Genomic DNA, 18,527 nt, shown 5'->3' on the forward strand with positions numbered 1-18,527 from the left:
GGCACGTCAGGGTGAGGCTCCCGGCAAAATCTGCTCATTTTCGAGGTACCTCAGCTCACCGCCTGGGGCGGTGTCTCGTCCCCCCCCCCCCCCCCCCCCCCAGTCAGTTCTGAGGGAGTCGGGATCTCCGCAGGTGCGTGTCTGGCTCTAGTTTCTTTCCGCCGGTGTCCCTCCTGCCTCCTGCTCAGGGATGCGGAATGAGATAACCAGGAACTGGGCCCGATGGGTTTATTGGGTCAGGGTGGAGTCGGATAAGGGCAGGGCTTCTGATCTAGAGGCGTGGGGACGAGGAGGCCGGCTTGGTGGCCGAGATGGACAGATGGTTCTGGCAGGAGCCAGCAGAGGCCCTGCCCCTAGTTCAAGTCGAGGTCCACGCTGCTTTGGCTGCCGGTGTGGTAGGCGCTGCCCGGGCCCGGCCCGCCCCGGGGGGCTCTTCCCTGCAGCCCCTGCAGCCACCTTCGGGCGGCCGCCCTCCAGGGGGCCGTGTAGCGCTGGTCCCCCAGCCCCATGGCCACAGGCACGGCCGCCGCGCTGGCGCTGCCCAGTGACATGAGGGACAGCAGGGTCCCTGCGCCCAGCGGCGGGCGCTGCTCATAGGCCAGGACCGAGAGGAGCAGGGTGGCCACGTAGGGCCCCCAGCACAGCCCGAAGAGCAGCGTGGCCCCAGCCTGCGCCTTCGCCTGCCTCCAGGTAAGGGCCCGGGCCAGGGCCGAGGGGGCGCCGCGACACACAGCCCGCTCCAGCCGCCGGATGTCCTGCAGCTGACGGTGCGCCACGGCCAGCACGCGGGCCGAGAGCAGGGCGGCGGCCCCCACGGCGGGCAGCAGGAGCCCGTAGACTTCCAGGTAGAGGTAGGGGGCCGGGAAGACGGCCTGGGAGCTGCAGTTGGCGCCGGGCGCCCAGTGGTTCCAGCCCAGCGCGGGCAGGCTGGCGAAGAGCAGGGGCCCGGCCCAGGTGAGCAGCAGGGCCAGCCGCGGGCTCCCGCGGGGCCGGAGGGGCCGCAGCACGGCCACGTAGCGCTCGCCGTGCACCAGCAGGAGGTTGGCGAGCAGGGAGAGGAAGGAGAAGTTGGGCGCCAGGTAGAGGAAGAGGCAGGACCAGTAGCCCCGGCGGCTCTGGCTCCAGAGGCCGGGCAGCGCGGGCAGCGCCAGCCCCGTGAGCAGCCCAGCCAGCAGCAGGCTCAGGAAGAAGCAGCCGGCGGGCGGGCGGCGCAGGTGCCGGTCCCTGGCGATGCCCAAGGCCAGGAGCAGGTTGGCAGCGACGATGAGGCTGGCCAGGGCCAGGGAGAGCCCCAAGGCCCCCGCGGGAACGGGGCTGGGCTCCTCCCTGGTGCTGTTGGGTGTCATCGGGACGGGGGAGGCCTGGGGCCGCGGCCGGCGAGCCTGGGTGAAAGACGGGCGGCCGGGATCAGCCGGGATCAGCCGGGGTCAGCCGGGATCAGCCGGGGTGCGCGTCGTCCGCGGGTTGCACACCGCCCGGCCTTATCTGGCTTGCAGATGCGGCCGGTTACAGTTTGCGTAAAAATTCACGATTTGGGGCTTCTCTTAAAAGTCACATCCAGCCAGCAGTTCTGTCCTGCGTGGTAGCAACTGTCGGGTGCCGAGCGCGGGCTGTGTCCACCCGGTGTCCCCGTCCCCGCCCTGCCGCGCCGGCCCTTGCTATTACCTGTCCCTGTCCCACCCGCTCCCGGCAGCTGTGCTGAGGCCTCTGTTGAGACTGCAGGGCCACTCCACGGGGCCCCAAAGCCCCAGAGCGTCTTGTCCGGCGGCCTCCACCAGCCGAGGCCTCGAAGTCGGCTGAAAGGGAGGATGGGGTCTGGCGGGTGTGTCCTGGTCTTCCAGCCAGGCCAGCACGAGAGGGGCTCCTTCAGGTTGGGCCGGGGCCAGTGCTAGGGGTGGCCGCTGTGATGGAGAGGGGTCCCCATCCTCAGGCACTCGCAGATTGGCTGGCACCGGGGCTTTAGGGAAGGACCCGGAGGGGTGGGCAGGGCAGGCGGGAGGCAGAGGCAAAGGCAGGGCTTGCTCAACGCCTGAGTTAGTGACAGGCCAGGGCCAGGGTGGCAGCAGCAAGTGGGGGACCCTGTCCCCTGAGCTCCTCGCCTCTCTCCCCCGCCTCACAGGTTACAGCCCAGTGAGCAGCCTCCGGGTAGGACTTCCAGCCCATAAACTTGACTCCTCCTCACCACACTAGCAACAGGGCCCTTCCTGGGAACTGGAGGCAGAGGGGAGTCACTGGGGAGGATGAAGGTGCCAGCAGGAAGGGGGACAGTCCCCACACCCCGGGGCGCTGGGCTGAGCCCAGAGCGGACGCAGGAGGAGCTGCCGTTCCGTGACTCTGATCCGGGCCTGTCCTTCCCTTTCTTGGTTCTGTGTCCTCAGGCCCCTCAGACACCCTGGCCCCAGGGCCACGCCATGCGGAGGGGGGGGTCCCGGCCCCAGGGGGAATCTCCTGCTGCTGTCAGCAGGGGAGCAGCCGCCGTTGCCAGGGTTAAAGTCAATAAAGAATGGATTCCTGCCTGCCCCACCTCCTCACCCCGGATCCGAGGGCATCACCGCCACCCTGAGCTGCCACCCCGAGCCCCGGAGCCGCAGGCTGACCCCTTCTCTTCCCAGACCCCTCCTCCCCCCAACTCTGGGCCCGCCAAGCCCCGCCAGGCTGCCTCCTCCCTTCCCCTCCCCGCAGCCCGGTTCCTCTTCCTCAACGTCCCCCACTCCTCACCCCTGCGCTCTCCCCAGGACCTCCTTCCCTGTCTAGCAGGCCCTTTGGTTTCTGTTCCTTCGTCCCCGCGCCACGAACTCTGTTAAGCCCCGGGAGACCTCGGGGGCTGTTAGTCAAAGCTGGACTCTGGGGTCACGGGCTGGAGCTCCCAGCACTCAGCCTGGAGGGCGTCCTCACCCCTCCTCCCCCGGAGCAGCAAGGGGGCGGGGTGGCCCCAGGGCCCCCTTCCCACCGGGAGGCTCCGCGGCTTGGACTGGGTGTGGCGCTCTCCAGGGTCCCTCCAGGGTCCGGGGCTGCGGTCTCCAGGTGAGGCTAAGTGCTACTCACATGCTGGGGCAGGTGTCGCTGGGCCGGCCTGGGCCTTGCTCCTCGCGTCAGGGACTGGCTGCGGGCAGGCGGGCAGGGCTTCAGGCGCGGTCTGCTGTGCCTCGGACCGCGGGGCCCCGGGCTGCCTGCTGCCCAGGCTCTGCCCCCGCCTGGGTTCTGGAGGGACGGAGCTGGGGCTGGTGGGGCTCGGCCTGGCCCCGCCTCTGGGGGTGGGACCTGGCACACCCTGAGCCGCGGCGACGGGGAGGCCTTCCCATCCCTGTCCAGTGCCCTCTCCTTATCCTCCACCAGTGTGCCCCTTCCCCGGCCGCCGGCTGCAGCTCGCCACCAAGGCGGCGGATCCCCTACGTCAGGTCACCCAACTTGGAGCCGGTCACCGGCCACCAGCCTAGCTAGTCTGAGAATTGCTTTCCAGTCAATGAGTAATCATGGTTTCGTCTACCCAGCTCCACTTCCCATCTGAGCTAATACATTTACATTTTATGAGACTTGAACCCCCGAGCGGCCGGCTGACAGCACGTCCCGGACCCGTGCACTGCAGAGTCGTGTCTGATGGCGGCAGTGGCGGGGTTGTTTGGAGCTTGCGGATCTTCCCCATCCTTGTCACCTGGTGGGCCTTTCAGCTTAGAAAGCCAACCTTGCCTTCTAGAACCTGGGGTCATCCTGCACTTTTCTCGATGACTTGGAGTCAAGTTCTGAGCTATGAGGTTGAAATGGCTCTGGGGGGTGTGGCATTGGGCCGGCTACCCTCAATTTTCCCACCTGTAAAACGGGAACAAGTACACCTACCTCTCTGGGCTGTTGGGGACTATCATGGAGTAACAGTGACTGCATATATTCTGGTGCCGGACACTTGATCGGGTGGGGGGGAGGTGTTGGTTCTCAACAAATGATTCATTTCCTTCCCCTCCGTGGTGGTAAGAGGCGCGAGTCAGTATTGGGACCAGAAGGCCTGGATTTGAATCTTAGAATTCCAGCTGGGATTTTTTTTTTTAAGCTGTGTGAACTTGGGCAAGTTACTGAAGTTCTCTTGCCTTTGCGTCTTCATCTGTAGGATGGGGCTTATGTTGCACTCACCTATGGTGAGACTAACGGAGCTAATGCATGATGAGGACTTGGATGAGCAAGCACTAGGCACACAGGCACTCCATGAAAGGCAGCCGTCATTACCATTTTTAGGATTCCTGCCCTTCTCTGCATGTCACTTCCCTCCAGCCACCTGTCCAGTCCGAGAGAGAGAACTCTGTAGGGAAAGGCAGATAGAGAGCTCATGGAAAAGCAAGAGGAGAATGGGCACTTCTGCTCCATGGGGATGCTGAGGAAAGTAGGTACAGGAGGGGAAGGGCAAGTAAGTTCAGGCGAGGCAGCCAGGAGGTGTGATGCTCTAATTTTCGCTTGTATCTCGCGAGGCCTTGGGGTGCTGGAAAGAAGCCGGCTGAAGTGGGAGGGAGCAGGTTGGAACTGCAGCAAGAAAGCTGGAGATGAGACACAAGGAAAGACTTCCCTGCTCAGGAGCACAGGCAGACAGAGCCAGGGGACTTTCGTGCCCTTGGCAGGGGGGTGGGAGACCCAGGTGGAGGGTGGAGGTCCCAGGGGTCTAGCTCCACCCATCCTGCAGTGGCCAGGGGGCCTGGGGAGGCAGGACTTCTGTTGGGACAGGAGGGGAGAGGAGGAAAGCATCCAGCCCCAAGCCCATCCTCAAGCGGGCAGCCGGCCCTCCGACCCACGCTATCTGGCGGCACAAGTCAGAGGCTCTGGGAGAGTTCAGCCTGGGGCCCGGACAGAAGTGGGTGTGGGGCCCCTCCGATGCTCGACTGCCAGGAATAAACAGACCTCCTTCTGTTCCCAGCCCTGGCCTCCTCCCTACGGGATCCAGGATGTCTGTGTTTCTTCTTCGCTGCTTTGTCTAAACACTGTGTGTGGGATGACGTATGAAGGGGCCGGGAAGCCTGGGTCCTGTCTCTTCCTCACTGGACCATCCAGGCCTTCTCGGCTCCCCCATCAACCTCTGGCACGGACTCATCCCTGGCCTTCTCCTCTTGCCCACAGGAGGGCTCTGGCGCCGGCAGTTTCCAGACGCTCCATGTCAGCTGCAGGCTGGAGAGCCCCCTCCGTGGCCCCCATTCTCCTCTCCTCAGGCAGAGCCTCTATCGGGGGCTCAACCCTGCCAGAGCATCCTCCTGGCCTTCGTTCACTGCTCATTTCATTCTCTGGGATATTTGAAGCTCTTTGCTGACCTTGGGGGCCCAGGACTGGGTGGGTGTGGTATGCAGGGGCTGGGGTACGGGTACGGGGAACGGGATGAATGGAGGCAAGGAGGCTCGAGGCTTTCTGGACCCTGGCTGGCCTCCAGGAGCCGCTGTCAAAACTCTTCAGTCTCCATAGGCAAGAGCAGACAAGCCCTTGGGAGCCTCTGGGGGACTCTGGGCACAATCCTGGCCAGGAACTTGGCTTCAGGAAGCCTGGAGTCCGGTCTATGGGCCGAAGAAACCCGGTCCTCCCTGTTGGTGCTTAACCAGATTCTCCACGGCCCCCTCAGAGCCACACTGCACTACTTTTAGCAATCCCCAGAAGGGGTAGCATTGCTTGAACTCAAAACAGCCCCCAGAGCAGATGTAGGCTTGGGTCTTTGGCCTCAGGAGCTTTTAGGACGAGGGTCTTCACACCACTGAGACTGAAGGAAACTGCAATGGCAACTACCAAATACTGGCTCCCCAGGAGGCGGCTGCTGTAGCAGCCAGCACTTCCTTTTCCAGGTTTGCCAGCCACCAGAAGCAGGTGACAAGGGGCTGCCCCATCAACACCAGCACTCCCCAGTACACGTTTGTTGGGATGGGCACTTAGCTACTAAGTCCTGAGCTAAGAGCCCATTTCAGTGGAATCCAGGTGACTCAATGACCTGTGGCTTTCAGACTTGACTCACAGCAAAAAGGCATTTCATAATCCAATCAAGATGTATGTACAAAACTAAAACACATTCCCAAATCAATACTTACCCTTGAGAAGTGTGATGTATACTGATCTATACTATCCCATTAAAAAAAAAAAAAAAAAAAGCTGGGGCACGTGGGTGGCTCAGTTGGTTAATTGTCTGCCTTCCACTCAGGTCATGATCTCGGGGTCCTGAGATTGAGCCCCTGTTCAGCAAGGAGCCTGCTTCTCCCTTTATCCACCCCCGCTACCCTGTTCGTGCTCTCAAAAAATAAGATCTTAAAAAGGCCAGTGATGAAGTTACACAGTGACAGACACAGAAATACACCACACACACACACACACACACACACACACACGCGTGCGCGCGGGCGAGTCAGGCCTGGACCACAACATGGTCTGGCTAAGACGTTGTACTACAGTCATTCGAGATGCTACCACTGGGGGGAGCTGGGTGAAGAGCACACAGAATTTCTGTATTATTTCTTATAACTGCATATAAATCTCCAGTGATCTCATAACGGTTTAGGAAATAAAAACGTGGGCAGCCCCGGTGGCGCAGCGGTTTAGCGCCGCCTGCAGCCTGGGGTGTGATCCTCGAGACCCGGGTTCGAGTCCCACATCGGGCTTCCTGCATGGAGCCTGCTTCTCCCTCCACCTGTGTCTCTGCCTCTCTCTTCACTCTCTCTGAATGAATGAATAAATAAATCTTAAAAAAAAAAAAAAAAAAGGAAATAAAAACGTCAGGACAAGTCATGAATGGATCTCAAACCAGCATGAAACTCACTTCACTAGGTGGAGACAAGTTAAAAGGGAAAGCAAGAAGCTAGAAACCACTAGGATGGCCCTCAGACCATTTCAGCGGCTCCTAAAATTGCCCTGATAATTCTTTACCGAATTTTCTGAACGCTTTCATTTTTGGGATCAGTGTCCTGCTAGGGGACAGCATGCTTTGCTAGACCTGGTAATGTTAGGTGAGCATCTCCCCAAAGGTAATTCTGTGGAATGCCAGTCTTTGGGCTACTGCATGAGAAGAGAAAGGGCGGCCGCTCAGTCTGCATTATGTCCAGACATAATACCCATCAATGTCCTGCAGAACACAGGCCATGGAACACATGTTTTGGGAAATGCTGTGCGTTAATTAACGATAAAATAAGAAGCCAGAAAACAATATGACTGTCACGGTCCCAGAAACTACTTGGCCACAGCCAGACAGACTTTGTCACCAAGGTTTACAGGAAGCCTGTTCACATATACTCAGAACCATCGACCAGAGCCCACTAGCCAGCCATCCTTTCTCTCCTCCAAGTGGGAGGTTAGGGGACTCCTGAATCTAAGGTTTCCCAGATGGAGTCTGTAGGTTCAAGGGCAGCGTCATGTGTACTCTTCCTCCCTCCTCCTCTCTTTTGGACTCAGTCTAGAGACCCAGCAAATTCTCATGTAAGATAGAAAGATTTTCTTTATTAATGACCCCAACTGTATTTCTTTAGATACAGGAGTTTTGAACTCAAACACTTAGGAGAAAACAAGTTAAGATTGCATTATCCTGCAACTCATTACCAGTAACATATTGCAAAGCGCAACAGCTTGGAAGAGGGGGAGGAAGGCAAGGGGAGTGAGGGAGGGAAAGTAAAGAAAAGGAATTAAGTTGATCAAGTGGAATTGTTTTCCTTTTTTTTAATTCTTGAGAACTATGAAGTCCTTGCAAGCACAGCTCGTTTCTGCAGATTATTTTCCAAACGTATACAAAATGGAACCCAAACGGAGAATCCCTTAAGAACCTGGAGAGGTGCAACATTAAAAGCTACGATTATCCAGTAGCAAGTGTTCCAGCCTTCAGCTGCCAGCCGCCGCCTCTTCCTGTTCCCCAGAGTTAGCGGGACGAAAACGTCTTCCCCCTTCAAGAACAGAGAGAAGTGTGAAGGCTGGTTTTGGGCTCACCTGTCCCGCCACCCCATGCTCCTGGACTAGGGATGGGACCCCAGAGACACTGAGACACGGGTGCCAAGGCTCCTCAGAGGATGTGGGAACTCTAGGCCCAGAGAGATTTCATCAGCTTTCTTTCTGTCGAATACTTTTGGGGTAAGAGGGAGCATCTAGGCCAAGCCCAAAAGGATGTTCAATAAATATCAAGTTAAGACAAGAGAGTCCCCTGCCCACAACTTCTGGATGGCCAAACCTACTCGAATTTCAGACTGGGCTCAACCTTCTTCCTGGTTGAGAGCTCCGGCTCCTCTTACACAGCTTGTACCTCTTCAGGCTTACAGATAACAGTTCCTTCATTTTCCACCATGGGAGGAGGATAGGATGCTCAAAACTTCCAAGTACAGGCCCTTCATGCTGCCATGTGGTGACCACACTCTGGGTTACAGAATGCTCACCTGACTTTAGGCTCCTGAGTCCTGGCCTTCCATCCCACCCAGTATTTCTCTGGGAGGGCCATTTTTGGGAACAGGCTGGTTCTCAAAGACAGAGGTAGTAATTCAGTCTAGGGCTGAGAACTATGGGAAATTGGGGCAAAGACATGGGAGCTAAATATTCCCGTCCTGAAGGTCTCACCTACCCTAAAATGAAATTGTGTTTCTTCACTTCCATTCCCACCTCACCACACAGAGATCATTGAGTGTTCGATTCTGGCAGAGGCACCAAGCCAGGCCTGCCATCCTATTCCATGCAGCATCCCCGTTTCTGCCGTCTGTGGGGGTCCTGGCCTCCCCTACTCATCCTTAGTAACATGACTTGGTTTTTAGCTCAGATGTGGTTGTCTGCCTCCCCCTTCTCCTTTCTGGGGCCCATCTCTGCTAAAGAAAGGTCACAGGGCAGAATAAAGCAGAGCTACTTTCTCAGTCCCAGGAAGGAGGTTTATGGATGCCTGGTTGGCTTCAAGAATCTATCCTTCCTCAGCTCCCTGGCAGGGCAGGGGGTTCGTCCCTGTACCTCAGATGACTGCATTTGTGTTGCAGCACCCCAAGACCACTGCTGGTGGGGTAACAGGGCAGGGGGGAAGCTCTCTGGGGAGACACTGGGCGGCATCTGCCGTGCTGGCCTCTTCTGAACAGACAAGTTACAGGGCTGAAGATGACGCAGGCAGCCCCATGACTGCTATTTACGAAGCCAGCCTTCCTATTTGGTGTAGGACGGGCTGGCCAGGTCAGGCTTCCTTCTGCTGTTCCCAGCTGCCCATTTACCTCCCAGCCAGTCTCTGCACTTGCCCTGAAAATGGCACAGCACTGGTTGCCCCACACTCAAGGTCACCAAAGTGGTGCCCCGTGAGAAGAGCAGTCCTGTGGCAAGAGGTGCAGGGGAACTTGTAAACTCCAAGAGGGAGGCAAGTTTCAGAAGGGGCAGAAAGAGTGTAAGTGTCCCAGGACATATGCCCTCCCTACGCTGTGTCAGTTTTGCCCATTTTAGGCCTTGCCACAAAGCTGCAGAGTAGAGGGCATGATGCTGCCATTGTGTCACCATGGCACCTGGGACACTCTGGAAGCAGAGATTCCAACTATAGGCTGAACACCACTTCCTGGCTCTGGACAGGAAGTATAGAGCTACTACCAAGAGAGGCCTTTGGTACCACTTTCATGAGATGGGTAGCCTCTACAGCCTTCACCTAAGGAAGTCAGGAGTGACAAACTGCTTTTACAACCATCTGATGTTTCTGAGATTGAAAACCCTCTGCTCAGGTATCAGGCGTCAGGCACTTCTCTCATCCTGTCATGCAGCAGCAAAAACTAGATTGGCAGGAGAGGCCTCACATGCCCAGGGAGGGAACTTGGAGCCTCGTGGACACCACACTTGCCAAAGGTCACCCCCAAGAGGAGTAGGTGCTGGCAAATACACTGGCTGTGAGGGGTGTGCAGCACTAAGTTCACCTTAAGACTCGAGTTCAGTGGGCACAAAGGCAGGCAGATAAGAACGTGTTGCCTTATCTTGAGAACAGGATCACCTAAACGTCACCAAAAGAGGAACCCAACACCTGACATTTTGTCCAAAGACCTACATGCCTACCTAGGCTCTAGACCACGCTGGCCTCTCCTTCACAGCCACACATGGGAGCGTGCTAGCCAACATGTCCATCTCTGAGAGAGACAACTTCATTTCCATACAAAATTCACTGAGAAGCAGACTGGGGGATAATAGCACTTAGGGGTGGGCTCTCGGCCTGTTCACTCAACTAAAATGGCCAGAAGCAAATCTCCCCCTTTCTGCAGGAAGACCTCGAGGGGGCTGACCTAACGTAGGCCCAGGGAGGACACAGTGTATCTCGGTAACAAGGTCCCTTTGTGTTCTCCCTAGCTGCCACCCCCCTCGCTCATGGAGATGTGCAACGAGGGAGTCCAGCCTAAACTACTCAGAAGTGAAAACCTGTCCATCCCGTCTTCAGTCGCTCACATGGCTACAGGCCCAGCCCTGCCTACCTCACCTATAACTGCTGTCCAGATACCCGGAGGGCCAGGGCACCAGCACCCACTACTTTCCTCTTGGGGGAATCAGGAAAGGAAAGTGGTCCTGCTTGTGTGGCCGCCCCACTCACGTGATTGTTTTCATTTCTTTCTTCTCGGCATCTGGGCGTGCACGGTTCAGCACCTTGAGGAAGTCCGATGTTTTTGCCCGCATACGTGTGTGAATATAGGCCTGGGAGCAAACACAATGGGTACTGAAGCAATGAACACAATGTTCTAGAAAGACAACTTTGGTTTTAGTAAGAGTTACCAGGAAAGTTTGGGAACACATGCCCTGGGATTGACACAGGGCCATGCAGATAAGCAGGAGGGCAACCCTTTCTGAAGACAAATATTCATTTCTCTACTACAGGGAGGAGGTTAGAGGGAGAGATGGAAGGAAGGCCATGGGATCTTAAAGTCTCTAGAACCACCAGAATTCATAGCAACAGCCTGGACTAGAAGAATGACTTTTGTTTTCCCCAAAAGTAAACTCTATCCCCAGTGTGGTGCTCAGACACACAACCTCAAGATCAAGAGCGATGTGCTCTACTGACTGAGGCAGCCCCCAACCCGAATGACGTTTTATGTCACTAACTGTGGTGGAGAGAATGACCTGGACCATAGGAGCTGAGTTGCTGTGGCCCTTCCCACCTTAGAGCACTTGATGTGGTAATGCAGGTAGTCCCGGAACGTGTGGATCAGGTTGATGGTGTTGTCTCGAGCGCTGGCATTGGTGTGCCGAGGGAACAGTACTGTGGGCAGGGCACAAAAAAGGTGTCACATGGAGGCTGAAAGGTGGGTAGGTAGAGTCTACGGTCAGCTCCGATCTCTCCCTGCCTGAGTACATCGCACCTGGTTCACCCCACCCAGGCTTTGTCAGGGTTTTCCCCTCAGATGAGGAAGGGATAAACACTATAACCAGGACAGGTACCAGGGAGTGCAGATGGAGGCTATGTCAAGGAAAACGGAGATGATGGGAGAAAACCAGGGCTTCCCTGGGAAAGGGCTCAGTGCCGGGCATTACTCCAGGTCTGGGTTCCACCCTGTGGCTGTGCATTCTGAGATCTACCCCCTGCCTGCTGCACACTGACTAGCTTCTGCCTCTGCAGCATGGAGGTCTCCTGAGACGGTGATACCACTGGCTACAGGAGTTGGGGGCCTTGGAGAAAACACTTCATCTTAGGTATCAGCGTCCGGAAACAAAGCCTGCCTGTCCTCCATCCCTGGTGCTGCAGCTTTCAGAGGCACATGGTTCCAGAAGATTCTGTGGTCTTGTGGTGAAAACTAAACACTAAGCTCCAAGGACCTCAACTCTCCTGATGAGGACAGGCAGCAGGAGCTCCTCAGCTGGGGGATGAGAAAAGCCCCTCCCACGGTGCCATGCACCGAAGCCCCCTCTAGCCACTCTGCATTCGTTCCCCCTTCAGCTTTCTGGAATCCTCTCCATCTCCTGTATCTACTCTAGTCAGTGGTCTTGGCAACCATAAAATTCTCCAAGTAGGAGGTTTTCCTAACATGAAAAGGAATGCCTCAAAAGAAAGGTTGGGACCTGTGTGTCAATTCTGAGAAGAAATGAACAGCAGAACTGCCAACAACTAGAAGTTTACCATCAGTTTATGCACCATAAAGACAAAGGCTAATTAAACTGTGTGGCATGTGTCAGGCTACCTGCACGGAGCCTGCTTCTCCCTCTGTGTCTCTGTCTCTGTCTCTCTCATGAATAAATCTTAACAAAACAAAACAAAAAATTCACAAAAAGACCCAACCGTGTGGCATGAATTGTAAGCTGCATCCCAACATCAAAGACTGTCACATGAAAGAAAATGTGTAGTTTAGATTTAATGAAATATGGTAAATCGGTGGGCTCATCACCCATAAACGGGTACACCTTCAGTACTGAGATGATTTAAATTCACAAAAAGCAATATTTTAATAGTGTTAAGTGCAGTGTGGGAATGAGGTGTTATTCCAAATTGTTAGCTACACTCATTAGAGATAGCTCACTGGTCTGGACCAACCATAAGAAGGGAAGACTTAAATTTCTTCAGTGGAATAGGTGAATCATGGCAGGAGCTCTGGCTTAGTAAGCAAAAACCCAACAAATGCCAAATGACAGAAACTTCCTCCCACCCTACTACTTGGCAATGTTTACGTGGTCCCAACTCTTAACACTTGACATCAGGGACCACACTTTTTTCCCTCAGGATTTAAGAAAAACAGGAAAAAAAGAAAATGATTGTGGCACACCCTCCTACAGTCCTAGCATTTGTAATCAGAACGATCTGGTACACATGCCTTTGCCCCTTTTACATCTTAACAGAGGTCTGTCCTAGTTTACGCATCCTGCAGCAGGAAGGGATCAGAGGCCCCCGACTTGGCATTCCTGCCCCACTCACCGAAGGTAATGTAGCCAATGTTGTCGCCCACGGCAGCATCTGTGTCTTTCAGCTCCAGAGGAGGTTCCCTGTGGCTAAAGAGGACCTGTGGGGCTGTGTGGCTGGCTCTGCGGCCTTCTTTGAACTCCTGGCGGGAAGAAGCACAAAGTAACCAGAAGAAAATGTAATGTAAGATGAATGCCAACTTCCCACTACAAGGCTGGTCCGGTGTAGCGTGACCCCTGTACCACTCCGGACTGGCAGGTGAAGAAACACCTGACACCAAGAGTACAAGTGCTGGCTGCTATCAATGTGATCCAAACTCAAAAAGGAGGAGACCACAGAGTACGTAGCAAGGCTGATCTTTAGAATGTGAGGAGATCTTTTTTTTTTTTTTTAGATTTTATTTAGAGCAATAAAGAGAGCATGAGCATGAGTGCACTAGCCGGGAGGGGGGTATGCGGGGGGGGCAGAGGGAGAGGGAAAAGCAAGCTCCTCACTGAGCAGGGAGCCTGATGTGGGTCAAATCCAGGACCCTAGGATAGTGAGTGATCTGAGCCGAAGGCAGATGCTTAACTGACTGAGCCACCCAGGCACCCTGATGAGAGCATTCTTAATCCCATTCCCTTTCTCTTGTTTTGGAACAATAGAAGCAGTAAAAGTTTGTCTGAGACTAAACAATGAATTTAGACATTTAGGATTAAGGACTACTGCTGATTAGTTTTTTTTTTTAAGATTTTATTTATTAATGAGGGGATGGGAGGGGGGGGCAGAGACACAAGCAGGTCCCATGCAGGGAGCCCGACGCGGGACCCATCCCAGTCTCCAGGATCAGGCCCTGGGCCAAAGGTGGCGCTAAACCACTAAGCCACTGGGGCTGCCCTGATTCGTTTTATTTCATGTGAAGAGGTTTTATTTTTTAGGAAATCTTGAAAATCTCAGGGTACATGGAACCCAGCCTCTAGCGTGGTTAAGACTCAAGATCAAATCTTAACTCCTTTCATCTTTGCCTGAAAGCCCCTTATGAGCTGGCCCATTTCTCACCCCCCTGCACCTCCGTATCTACTTCTTCCCGTTTCATGAAAACCATGTTTTTTCAGGGCTCTGAACCTTTGCACAAGTCCTGTTTCATGGAGGTATCTTAAGACTGTTACTGTTTAGAATCCATCAATCAAAACTTTAAACTACATGTAAGCCCTTCTTGGGGACAGAAGACTACAGTTAAAGAAGCTGAGTTTTAGGGTTCGCTGAGAAGAAGGAGGCTGTGTAACAGGAGAACTGAAAGCCAGATTGTTAATTCTGACATTGAATGGCTAGAGACTCAATCACCACCACTCTGCGTAAGAGCTCATCATCCTTAACAAAATGTCCCCACCCTCATTGAACAACAAGAAAATGAGCATGTAAAAACCAGGCTGTTCCTATGTTTTAATCTTTAAATCTTGAGCTTTTCTAACGCATACATTCCTGTGGACATACCAAAGTGATAACAAGGCATCCCTGTCTCAACCTAGATCTGCAAGAACATAACTAGATTTTCCAGCAATACCAGTAAAACAGGGTGATCCAAATTCACTAAATGATAGCGGAAGGATGGAACCAAAGGTTGTGCAAAGCCCCGGAGAGTTTTAAGAGTACGGAAGGCATGCTAACACAGCTGTCTGGTCTGCAATGCTCTACTGCTGTTCAGATATGACCTTCTCTATCATGCCATCTCCAACAGACTCAGGCAGCTGGTTGCTCTATGGTGGGAAGTTCCCATGTCTTCTCTGTAAGCCTCTACCATGGCACTTTACCATTCACTAATACCTCTGGCTTCCCGACTAAGTTGTAAGCTCTGCAAGCCAAGGATCCTCCTTTATTACTCTGTATCTATTCCTCTTTCTTCAAAGAGACTGGCTAGCACATGGCTTGCTGAATGAAAGCAAACACTTCCTACCTTGGCAGACTTAGTGCCTCACATTGTATTGGAAGGGGCAGGGATTACATTTTCCATTTGTAGATAGGAAGAATGTGCATTGGGCAGCAAGCCCTAGCAAATTAGTGGCAAAAGGGGAGATAAAAAACATAGCTAGGTTAGGTTAGCTCTCTCTTAAATTTTGTTCCTCAAAGGAAAAATATTTGGAGAGGCAGGGAAGGAGTCAATATCATTCAAAATGGAAATTGCTAAAGCTAAGCTTCTGAGATTACCCTTCCCTAGAAAAATTACTTTTTACCTTGCAAAGAGGTTGGGAAGTTTTCTAACTTCTATTATTTTTATTCTTTACCCTCTGGGGATAAAATAGAACAGATAATAAATGCCAGCATTTTCTTGCATTTAGTAAGGCTCCAAATCACTGGTACTTACTGGCATTCATACCCAGATGTGACAACTTATTACAGTGGATTCCATCAGTTCTGTGTACGTTTGGTTTGCATTGGGCAGCAAGCCCTAGCAAATTAGTGGCAAAAGGAGGATAACATGTAAGATCTGGTTAACAATTATTTCTGATTTGGGTCTCCTTGGTGCTGTCTCCTAAATAATACTTATTAACAAACAATCAACCAACCCACCCAAACAGTTCTTTTTCATTAGGGTCTTTCTTTGTCCTGTATGTGTCAGCAACGATGCCTCTTTTCTCTTCCTCCAACTAAGATGTCTTTTGAGTATCAGAATACCTTTCTCTCTTCCATCAAAGCATAATTTATGATAGCAAGTTCAGAATATATATATACATATACACACACACATATACATATGCACACACACAGAAACTGATTATATGATAAAGATAGCATCTTAAATTGGTTGTATAAACATTGGCTTTGAAACAACAGCTACTGATACCAACAGGTAGCCATTTAGAAAAAAATGATGGCTCCATCTTTCATACTACATACCAGGAGAAAACTCTGAACAGGTAATCAAAAGATTGTGTAAAATATGAAACTGTAAAAATACTAGGATATAATACAGGCAAATTTCTTTATGGTCTTGGAGTAGGGAATTTCTAACTATGACTCGAAATCTAGAAGCTGTAGGAGGCACTGACTGACTTAACCATGTGAACATAAACTTCTGTATGAGGGGGAAAACCCCCCAAACTCTAAAAACAAATTGGAAAAAATATCTGCAACTCTTACCATAGACAAAAGGCTAATCTCTCTAGTATATAAAGAAATGGAGAAGATCAGTAACTGAACAGAAAAATGGATTAAGGGCATAGAGACATTTCACAGGAGAAGAAAAACAGCCTTCAACATAAGAGAAGATTTTGGACCTCTTTCACAAGAGAATGTAGATACCATTTTTAATCTATCAGATTGGCAGAGATCCGAACATCTGCCAACATACCCTGGGAAAACGAGCATTCTCATGCATCGTAGGGTGAGAGGCAAAAGGGTATAAACTCTGTAGAGGAGGATCTGGCAATATCTACCAAAATTACTGACTCTGACTCAGTGCTCTCACTTCAGGAAAACATCCTACAGCTACAACCACAGAGGCATCTAGGTAGACAGAGTCCTCAACATCCTGTCTTTGTGACTGCCTAAGAGGTAGACTGCTTGTGTCTTGTCCCTAAACATACAGAAACCAATAGTCTCTGTTTAACTTTTCTTGGTTACAGGGCTGACACTAAGATCTAAAAAATATGAAAAATACTCTAATCTCCAAAACTATTGTTCTAATGCTTTTCACAGACTAAGCAGTGAAATGCTCTCTATCAGACTTTCTCTAGTGCTCAGCTTGCATGCCGATAAAGATAACATTCCAAAGGCAAACACTAGAATATTCCTGTGAGTGGGGAATAGCAACTCTGTCTTTTTCCTAAAGGCAGGAAGTAGGACAGCCCTGGTGGCTCAGCGGTTTAGCGCCGCCTTTAGCCCAGGGTGTGATCCTGGAGACCCGGATCGAGTCCCACGTCGGGCTCCCTGCATGGGGCCTGCTTCTCCCTCTGCCTGTATCTCTGCCTTTCTCTCTGCCTCTCATGAATAAATAAAATCTTAAAAAAAAAAAAAAAAATAATAAAGGCAGGAAGTATCCCTCAGAGTCTGCCTGCTGAATGACAAAAGTGTTCTGAGCAGACTGGAGGTCCGCACCGGGAGGGGGAAACCCACAAAGGCCCACAGCAAACAGGTAAGTGACCAGGAGGGACTTCAAACAGCGTCCCTGGGTCGCAGCATTCTGTGCTAGGCATCACTGTTCTCCTAGGATTTTATAATAACGAGGCCCAGGAAAATTCTCAGATGATTTATTCTGGGGTAAAAGCCAGCAAAATAAACCCAGGTTTCTAAGGTAATTTCAAATAAATTGCCCCAGCCTTGGACTTTGGTGAGGAAGGCAAGGCAGATGGCTTCCCCAGCACAGCCTTTCCATATTCCTGGACGCCAGATGGGGCTGCATGGTGCCCATCCAGTCACTAGCTAGAGTTATGGTCAGTGCAAAAACGCTGAGATTTTCTTTTAAGACCAGTGCCCTACCACATGTACTTTGAGGGAGGAGTTTAAATTCATATGCAAAAAATACACTAAGTTCTCCTAAGGAACAAATCTCCTGGAAGCTCTCCAAGATAAGGTCTGTTTAAAGCATAAAAATAAGTTAAGATGTCGCCTGGAATAAAATGGAACAAGACTGGTAAAAAACCAGCCAAATCTAAATATGTACTTCATAGCTTTTAAAATTAGTTTCTCAGTCTGGATTCAGGCCAATTTCTAAGCTACTGCATTTAATTCCCCTGTCAATTCGCATAAAAACAGATGAAATGCCTTTCTGGAAGCTTACATTTAGGACCCAAGATATAGGTCTGTACACACACACACACACACTCTCTCTCTCTCTCTCACACAAAGTTTAGTACTCCCAGATGCTGTATCAATATTCCTATTTTTCTGTGTAGTGGCTCCAAAATTAGAATTTCTGATCGATTAGACTAAACACAAAAAGCCCCCAGAGATAGATCAAATTGAGGCTATCACTTTTGAGTATTTTCCTTGCCGCTTAGAGAGGACACCCATAAAATATCCTCACTACATTAAGCACAACCATCTTTCAACTCTATGCAATAAAAAAGATTCTGTCCCAGAATTCTTAAATCTCCTTACCCTGCCAAGGAACAGCATGAATGTGCAAAAGGTGTTTAAAAATTTAACCACTGTACTAGATTTTGAATGCTGAGCCATCTCAGAAGAAATCAGCCTGTTTTATTACTTCAATGATGAGCTCTTCATGTCTTAGAGCCAGCCACTGGTTAGCAGACAGCACGACAAAGCCACAATGAGGTATCGTATCAGACTGGAGTCCAGATGTACCAGAAATTCATTTACAAAATGTCCCACTAAAGCCCCATTCCTCTTCTTGGTACGTGAGCTGCTTTTGAGGGACGTGCTCTACAGTGACCTCAAGCAAACTACGGCTAATTTGCCTCACTGACCACTCAACGACTCTGGCCTATTGATGCAATACTTACTACTAAGAATTTTTAGAGATTCTGTTCTGAGAAGACTTTAGGACTAAACCAAGCCAAGAATGGATCTTGCCAAGAAATCACAGGAAACGCAAGGCAGGAAATGTGACTAAGCTTTAAATCAAAGACCCTATGGCAGCAAGGATGCTTAAAACTCAGTCACACCATTAATATGTTTAATCCTTAATGCACTCTCCAATTCAGTCCTGCAAAAGGTTAAAGCCACTAAGGAAAAAATATCCACAGTGAGTTTGGTAGGAGCTGTTTAATTGAATCTTCAAGCTCTGGCA

At 51.8% G+C, this 18,527-nt stretch overlaps 2 protein-coding genes across 3 annotated transcripts in view; both read right to left on the bottom strand.

Moving 5' to 3' along the window:
• Positions 1-123: 123 nt before the first annotated feature.
• Positions 124-3,244, bottom strand: GPBAR1 (G protein-coupled bile acid receptor 1). 2 transcript variants are annotated; one of them, XM_072742960.1, is made up of 2 exons: positions 3,046-3,244; positions 124-1,382 (listed from the first exon to the last, which is right to left on the bottom strand). In XM_072742960.1, exon 2 carries the CDS (start codon positions 1,344-1,346, stop codon positions 354-356), a length of 993 nt encoding a protein of 330 aa, XP_072599061.1. In that variant the 5' UTR covers positions 1,347-1,382; positions 3,046-3,244; the 3' UTR covers positions 124-353. The 2 variants fall into 2 exon arrangements, with proteins under 2 accessions (XP_072599061.1, XP_025857963.1); XM_026002178.2 differs by having other exon boundaries at positions 124-2,211; positions 3,046-3,243.
• Positions 3,245-7,417: 4,173 nt separating this feature from the next.
• The window catches only part of ARPC2 (actin related protein 2/3 complex subunit 2), a 29,467-nt gene continuing 18,357 nt past the window's right edge, over positions 7,418-18,527 (bottom strand). Inside the window, exons 8-11 of the mRNA XM_072742961.1 lie at positions 12,815-12,941; positions 11,070-11,170; positions 10,508-10,608; positions 7,418-7,874 (exon numbers count right to left, since the gene is read on the bottom strand). Coding sequence (XP_072599062.1) covers positions 7,850-7,874; positions 10,508-10,608; positions 11,070-11,170; positions 12,815-12,941 — 354 coding nt within the window. The 3' untranslated portion in view covers positions 7,418-7,849. The remainder of the gene's footprint in view (positions 7,875-10,507; positions 10,609-11,069; positions 11,171-12,814; positions 12,942-18,527) is intronic.

This window comes from Vulpes vulpes, chromosome 16 (genome assembly GCF_048418805.1).
Source record: "Vulpes vulpes isolate BD-2025 chromosome 16, VulVul3, whole genome shotgun sequence".
Taxonomy (NCBI): Eukaryota; Metazoa; Chordata; class Mammalia; order Carnivora; family Canidae; genus Vulpes; species Vulpes vulpes.